This window comes from Morone saxatilis, unplaced genomic scaffold (assembly GCF_004916995.1).
Source record: "Morone saxatilis isolate NCDOM2014 unplaced genomic scaffold, NCSU_SB_2.0 Contig0, whole genome shotgun sequence".
In the NCBI taxonomy this organism is placed as follows: Eukaryota; Metazoa; Chordata; class Actinopteri; family Moronidae; genus Morone; species Morone saxatilis.
Window position 1 is genome coordinate 3,497,076 of NW_023339650.1, and position 7,513 is coordinate 3,504,588.

The following is a 7,513-nucleotide window of genomic DNA, read 5'->3' on the forward strand; positions in this document are numbered from 1 at the left end:
ACAGTGAGGTGAGATGGCTCTCAATAGAAGAGAGATGAGTAGAGATGAAGACTACACTTTTAAATGTAGTCCAATGTATACAAAAAATGTTTATCCACAAACTCTATAATACTTGGCAAGAATCACTCACTTTTAGATCTAAATGTCTAATTTCTCAGGAAGACTAATTTATGGGGCAACCCTAATCTTTAAAACAACATTGCTGAAACAATATTACAAAGATCGAAAGACAAAGAAATTCACGCAAGGACTTATACATAAATGATACATTTGCCACCTTCCAACAACTTACTGAAAAATTCACTTCTTTTTTTTTGTTGTTGTATTAGTATACAGACAGGAAAGGGGGGCAGAAAGAGGGGATGACATGCAGCAAAGGGCAGCAGGTCGGATTAGAACCCTGAGCCGCTGCAGCAAAGACTCAGCCTCAGTACATGGGACGCCAGCTCTACCAACTAAGCTAACCAGGTGCCGATAAAATTCAACCTTCTTAAATACATTGTTTTCAAATTCCTTCAAATTAGACAATGGGTTAAAGAAAACTCTGAAGATTTCCCCAGATATTCCAAAGGAAACTGCTTTTGATACTTACCTGTAAAATAGGTTATGTAGAACAACGAGAGGATTAACATCTATATATGGTATCATTAATGGCAAATAACATCCATCAAAGAAAAATGGGAAACAGATTTAGGCTGTGTTTATGGTGAGGAGGCCCGGAATCATCTGCTCCATAGAACATATTACACTCCCCTCAGGTTATATAGAATTGACAGCAAATTACATTTCATGTGTCAGAGATGTAAAATGACAAAAGGTGATCTCCTACATATGCTGTGGAATTGCCCAATTATATAAATAAAAAATAGAAAAACATAGTATTGCATTAACCTCAAAGATGATAAGATCTCACATTGAGCAGGATCCAAAACTATGGATATTGGGGGACATGAGTTCTGTTAATGTGAACTCTTACAAGAAGTATTTTTATTTTACTCGCTAGCACTGTAGCTAGATATCTGGACACAAATTGGGGTCCAGGAAAATTACTAGAGATGTCTCCAGAGGCATCAGTAGATGTATTTTCAGAAACTATTTAATACATACAAATTGGAAAAAGGTCTTCTCTCTAATCTAATTAAACTAATGGCTGTCAATCACATATCAAGGGCGACACCCAGATTTGACCACAGTTGCCTACCAATCTTTTTCTCTGTTTGGCAAAAAAAATATTTTAAAACCCAATGTCTAAACTTGAAATAAAATGATAAAATAGTATAAAAATATAACTTATAACTTTATGGCATTTTTTTAAGAGCTGATTCCAAGCCTAGTGAGCCTAAAGTTGTCCTGTCCTATTATACTGCTCTCAAGGTAAAAAATTATTTTCCAATAAATGTCATGTGAGGCAGGTGCACAATGTACTATGTTACATTGTGACATGGTGCACTGTCCTATTTGGTATAGAGAGTTTCTTACTTTCTGATGTTGTGTAAGTTATGTGGAAGCCTCGGTCAGAGACACTGAAGTCGGAGTGGAAGTGGATCCATGCAGCTGGACCGGTAGTCTGAAGGGGGGCAGGTGATGCAGTACTGCAGTACTTTCCCAGAACTGGGTCTTCAGGTAGAAGACCATCCCGGATCTACAACATTTGGCCACACAAGACAATAAATAGAAGAATAATTGATTGAAGTTCTACATAACAAGCTTCTTTCATGGAGTAGTATCACTAGTGGCATACATTGCACAACCAGTGCTATAGTACTTTGGATTCAGCACTAAGCTAGAGATTCTATTTATAGACAACCTGGTACGCAATTTTTGGATTTAAGTGAGGGAATAAAGTTAAAAGAACATTGCCCTAGTTGATACAGAAAAGCCATACCTTTAAACTAAAATGTTATTCATTTCAATCTGTGAAATACCTACCTAATATCTGAGAACTTCATTGCCGTTTGACTGCTGCACTGACTGTTGTGCACATGACAGACAACTTGAACTAAAATTGATACCTTTAGTAGCTTTGAAGTTAGAGTTGTTCCGATTCCAATACCAGTATCGGAAATTGCTCCTATACTGCCGAAAATGCTGGCATCGGTATCGGCGAGTCCTGGAGTCCCAGGCACCGATCGATACCACCGTCATTTATTAATTTAGTCAATTCTATTTCCTGGTTAGCTCCCGTTAAATAGACTCTGGTACAGTTCTCTTCCTTCGCCGCTCTTAACAACAGTGGGCGCTGTGCGCAAACCTGCAGCTGCTGTTTTAGAGGGAACGAGGAGGAATTGATCCTTCAACCACCAGACACAACAGTCACACCAGTGTGTCCGCCCCTTGCCGCGAGCATTTTTTGGAGCTCAGCGCACAATACCCTACCGCACTACATGTCGCGCGGTGCTGGCACTCTTCCGCGGAACTGCCCACCAGTAAGACTCGCGCACATGTAAGTGTCTGCGCCCGTGCACGATAAATGCCTCCGCGCGCGAAGTGTCACTCTCTTCCACCCAACGCAACATTTACATGCAACAGCCCCGTTGCAGACAGCCGTCCGACCCCGGGCCGGCTCAAACGAGCACGACGAATTTCTAAACGAACAAAAGGGAAAACGAAGGACGAGCCACCAGCAGCAAACTCTGGAAAGCCTTTTTTATAAGCCTTGTTTAAACTGTTTTATTTAAAATAAAATCGGGCGCTCGCGTGAACTGCCGCGCGCGCGCGCCTCGGGTGCGCGCGCCGTCGGTGCCCGCGGCTCATGTTTTACAAAGTGTTAACCCCTGACCAGGCCTTACCACAATGAATATCCATGCATATCCAGCAGCCAATGCAGCGTAGTATGATATTTTTTTTTATAATCGGCATCGGTACTCGTATCCGGCCGGTACCCACAGCAAAAGTATGGCAATCGTATCGGGAGGGAAAAAATGGTTCGGTCACACTCTACATTTGAAGTACTTCAAAAATAAATTCGTTTTTAAGAAGACCCACTGTGAAAGTGAGATTCTTTTTGTTTAATGATTGAGTTACACAAAATGCAAAAATATAGGGATATATCATGCTGCATTTCTTACCTTCCCTAGGACGCATCAATTGCAGCAGGGTGATGCTCCAGACTAAGAGTCCGCGGGAAGAGCAAACGGTATGAGCAAGTTGGCCACTGTCACTACACACAGGCTAGGTGGGTTAGTTTCCAGGGTAACCCGGTGACATTAATCGTTGCCATAGGGGGAGCTTAGTTCGCCTCCCCGCAACTAGAGATGAGAAGGAGATTTCAGGTTTAAGGTTTCACGTGATTAGGGCGCCTGAGCACTGACGTGCAAAGGCGCCTCATTGTATATAACGGGTTACTTAGGGCCGAGCCACTGACCGGTGCAACGGCTACATTATACATCTGTAAGTGATTATTTATCTATTTTAGTTAACAAATGAATCGCATCTCTTTTGGAGGCTTTTCATGGGTCGATAAGTCATGAATGCGGCGCACATGTCACAGCCCTTGCGCCTCGCCGATTTCTACAACTCCTTTTTTCTCCTAGGGCCAACTGAGGCATGGCCCAACAGTGGCCCCCCTCTGCAGGGGCCATAAACTGTACCACCCTGTGGCCCTTTCACCCGATACGCCATACAACGAACGGCACACACGTACATCTGTATCCTGATGCCACAAAAAATCTACAGTGGGCGCGACACTATCCAAACCAACCCCAGGAAGTCGGCCCATTTTTGGGCATTTAGCGTCCATCATTCCTCTGGCGATTTCCCACCATTTTAGTTTGAACGAATTACCTCCTAGGGAATTCTATATCAGATCGACCTCTCACATTGGATACCGCAGCCCATTCTAAAGACCACTTCATGATGTAAAAGTTTGCGCTCACTTCAACCGACTCTCTGCGCGCGCTCCGCGAGCGTCGGCCCCTGCAACGGTGTCAACATTTCTTAACCGACTCGACATGTACGACAAGCGCAAGCCTCCCTCTCTTTCTGTCATAACTTTCTTGCGTCATGATCGATTCCAACGAAACTTCACGTTTGACTTGCAGAAAGAAAAAGTGCTTCCCCCGCCCACTGAACGCATGTCTATGTGATAATATGTCAGGATACAAGGCTTCGAGAGCGGCCACCCCGCCACCCCGGTGACAGGAAATTCGTCATGTTTTGTATACCTTCTATTGTCTACTCTAACCAGCTAATCCGAGGGCCACCTACAAATTTTGTCAAACAATGAACAAAATACTATTGCCTTGACTCGCTATCTCCATCATGACTCGTGCGTGAGTTTTCTGTTAACCGCCGCGCTGTCCGGGCGTGGAGTCAAATTTTGATGTACACACCAGAACACACCAAAATTTGCTAATAACTTGAGCTGTACACCTTCACTTGAGTGTACTTGTGCCAATCCGGCTCCAAACTCTCCCCCCTGACTGACTCAAAGCAGTCCCCACCCTCCGCGCGCGCGAACACATCTATGGTGATGACTCATTTATCCTCTAGCTGCAGAGAGCTACCTAAACGTGGTGAAAGGAAGTGTCATTTTTATATCTTTTTATGTACACTCATATATCATTATTATGATTTTCCGTACGTTTTTTCGCGGTCGACCTCTCTCGCACGTTTTGCTTCCCCATCACCCAACCAACAGGCTATCAAATGCTGCTCGGCAAACCCATTTTGGAGCGCTCTTTCCATGCCGAACACACTCTCGCACTCGCCTCCCATGCTCGAAAACTCATGAAATGCACGTCAGTCGTGGCGAAAAATTTCTAGGGGTCCACTATGAGCATGGCAAAAATGTTTTTTGTGTGTATATTGACGACTGACCTTTGTCATGGTACAAGGTCAATACCTTGACTTGTGTTTCTTTCTTCTTCTGTGAATATATACATAATAATACCTTACTCATTAACTAAACCAAACCAGAAGAAACATGCCCACCTGGCTCCTGAGACTGCCAAGCAACTGTGAAGCCACCAGCACTGACAGAGTGGTCAGAACGAAACCAAAAATACAGTGAATTGTGGGAGCTGTAGAGCTCCTGTGGGTTATTTTGGCCACAGAATTTTCCGATCATGTAAGCAGATGCGCTGTCCCCATCATGAATCTGAAGGAAGTCAAAGTTGCAGTTGGTGCTGCTCTCCAGATGAAAGAAAGGAAAGGTAATACGCAGAATCTAAAGAAGAGAACACACAGAATTCAAAGGATCTCTGTCAATCTGCTATATTAGAATAGAATAGAATAGAATAGATCTTTATTGTCATTGTCACAGGTATTTGGTATTTAAAATGTAATCACATCTGCTATTGCTAACAATGTCTATTTCTCAAGCATTCACTTGTTTCATTTTTCAATAAGCAACCATATGTAATGTAACTGCACAAAATCAACTGTAGTGCTTCCAGTGGGGTGGTAATGTGAAAAGTAATGTGATCCCAGCAATGTTTACAACATGCATGAGGATGTTTTCTGGACCTTGTTTTCTGGTCCTATGACTGAATTAAATTAAGGAATTTAAAAATAAATGTTTGATTGATTGAACAACACAATAACATCAAGGGATGATTTATTTGTTAAATCAAGAGATCATCTACTAAGAGGCATTTTGTTAGCCTTGAGGGTCAAACAAGCTGACTGTGCACTAGCTCTCTAATGAATGAATGAAATTACAAAAAGAAAAGGAAATCTGTTTTATCGAAGAGACACTGCAACTGACCTTGTTTGCATCAACACGGATCACCCAAGCACAGCTGACCTGGTGATCGTATTCATCATGACCTGGGGTGTTAGGGTAACTGAAGGAACCAGCGGGGCCAGTCAGGTGACCTCCACACACTGGAACACACATACATGCTTAAAGTAGCACTTGGTGACAGCAGACCCATTATATACTTTGCATTAAGATTGGACAAAACAACACAAAGGGCAATGGATGAGGGGTACTTGTTATTGTATGTTAGTCTTTTTGTCCAAAAAAGGCCATAGGTTAAAAAAAAAAAAGCAATTATGATCAAAATGAATAAATATTCTTACTTGCCATTTTTAAATGTCAGGTAGGTCTAAAGCATTATGTTTACTGATCGAGAATTCTTGCTGTGAAAGTACACATTTGCCCCTACATTTGGTCTTTAAATCAAGGTTACTTTATTTAGCTATGTAAGTCTCGAATCAAAACATTGTAACTAAACCTAAATTGAGTGACTAGCAGTGTGGGATTTCAGGTCTGTTAGAATTGTTAAAGGGAAGCTGATTACGTGTCTGTTGTGTAGAGCTTCTAAACAACATGAAGCAGGAATTACAGTCACAAAATAATACATCCTATAAGAAGATACAACTATCACATCAATGTGAAACAGGTTTTGACATTCAAAGAAAAACATTTATAACATTCTACAAACTTTGCAACTACATTTACCCAGAGAAAAAATATGAATGAAGATAATTCTATACTTAATATAAGGATTGATTAAGAATAACACAGTTTATACTATATTATTATAAAGGTAATAAAATAAATAAAATATTAAATAATAATATTAATGTCTCATAGTCCCCAAAAGTCTAACCAGCCCATCCAGTCCCTGAATTTCTTCTTAGATCCATTCTACTCTCTTTACCTTGTCCTTGCTATTTCTCCACCTCCTTTCAGTCCATCCCTCCCTCCTTCTTCCCTTCCCCCCATATGTTCTTGTCCTGCCAATACCTTGCTGTGAGGTCTGGCAGAATTGGCCTGTCCACTGGGCAGTGCAAGTACATGTGAATCCATTAATTCCGTCGTTGCAGGTTCCTCCATTTTGGCAGGGATTGCTCAAACATTCATTGATATTTTGGTCACAGTTCACTCCTTGCCAGCCAGAGTTGCAATTGCAGATGTAGCCAGGAGCCACCGTGGTAGCCTTTGATAGCAGAAGTGCAGTTGCCAGACATTCACACATTTTTTACAAAGAGATTATTCTTCAGAATATAATGAACACAAAAAGATCACGGTAAGTGTAATCAAGCATTCAATGAATGATTCAGACTATAGCAACATGGACTGCAAATAATTTTTAAAAAGGGTATTTACATGAGTTTGTGTAAAAATGATTCATGAGCAAAGCAAGCTTTTCATTCACACACATTATTTGTTGATCAATTCATTGTTGGTTTTGAGCTTTCTGTGGAATTTGTTGACTGTAAGAATGTATAGAATATTACCAATCTTATCCTTTGAAGCTATACTATGTAACATTTCCTCATTAAAATTACTATTAACACAAGATCTAAATATTTTGTTGAGCTGTGTACTCACATTATCAGAAATGTTTCCAACTACGTTCAAACCTAGAGAAATCTGTCATTTTATTTGGGAGCCAGAGCTTTCAATTACCAAGCTCTTCTCCTGTGGAACCAGCTTCCAGTTAGGGCTTGGGAGGCAGACACTCTCTCCACATTCAAGAGTAAATGGATGGTAACTGAGTAAATGTGTGTGAAAGGGCAAATGTAGCATGTAGTGTAAAAGCGCTTTGAGTGGTCGGAAGAC

At 41.3% G+C, this 7,513-nt stretch overlaps 1 protein-coding gene across 1 annotated transcript in view; it reads right to left on the reverse strand.

Moving 5' to 3' along the window:
* cubn (cubilin (intrinsic factor-cobalamin receptor)) overlaps positions 1 to 7,513 on the reverse strand; it is an 84,106-nt gene that overhangs the window by 60,765 nt on the left and 15,828 nt on the right. The window contains 5 exon segments of the mRNA XM_035656309.1: positions 1,451 to 1,642; positions 2,521 to 2,585; positions 4,933 to 5,167; positions 5,708 to 5,826; positions 6,695 to 6,887. Of these exon segments, the coding sequence (XP_035512202.1) occupies positions 1,451 to 1,642; positions 2,521 to 2,585; positions 4,933 to 5,167; positions 5,708 to 5,826; positions 6,695 to 6,887 (804 nt within the window).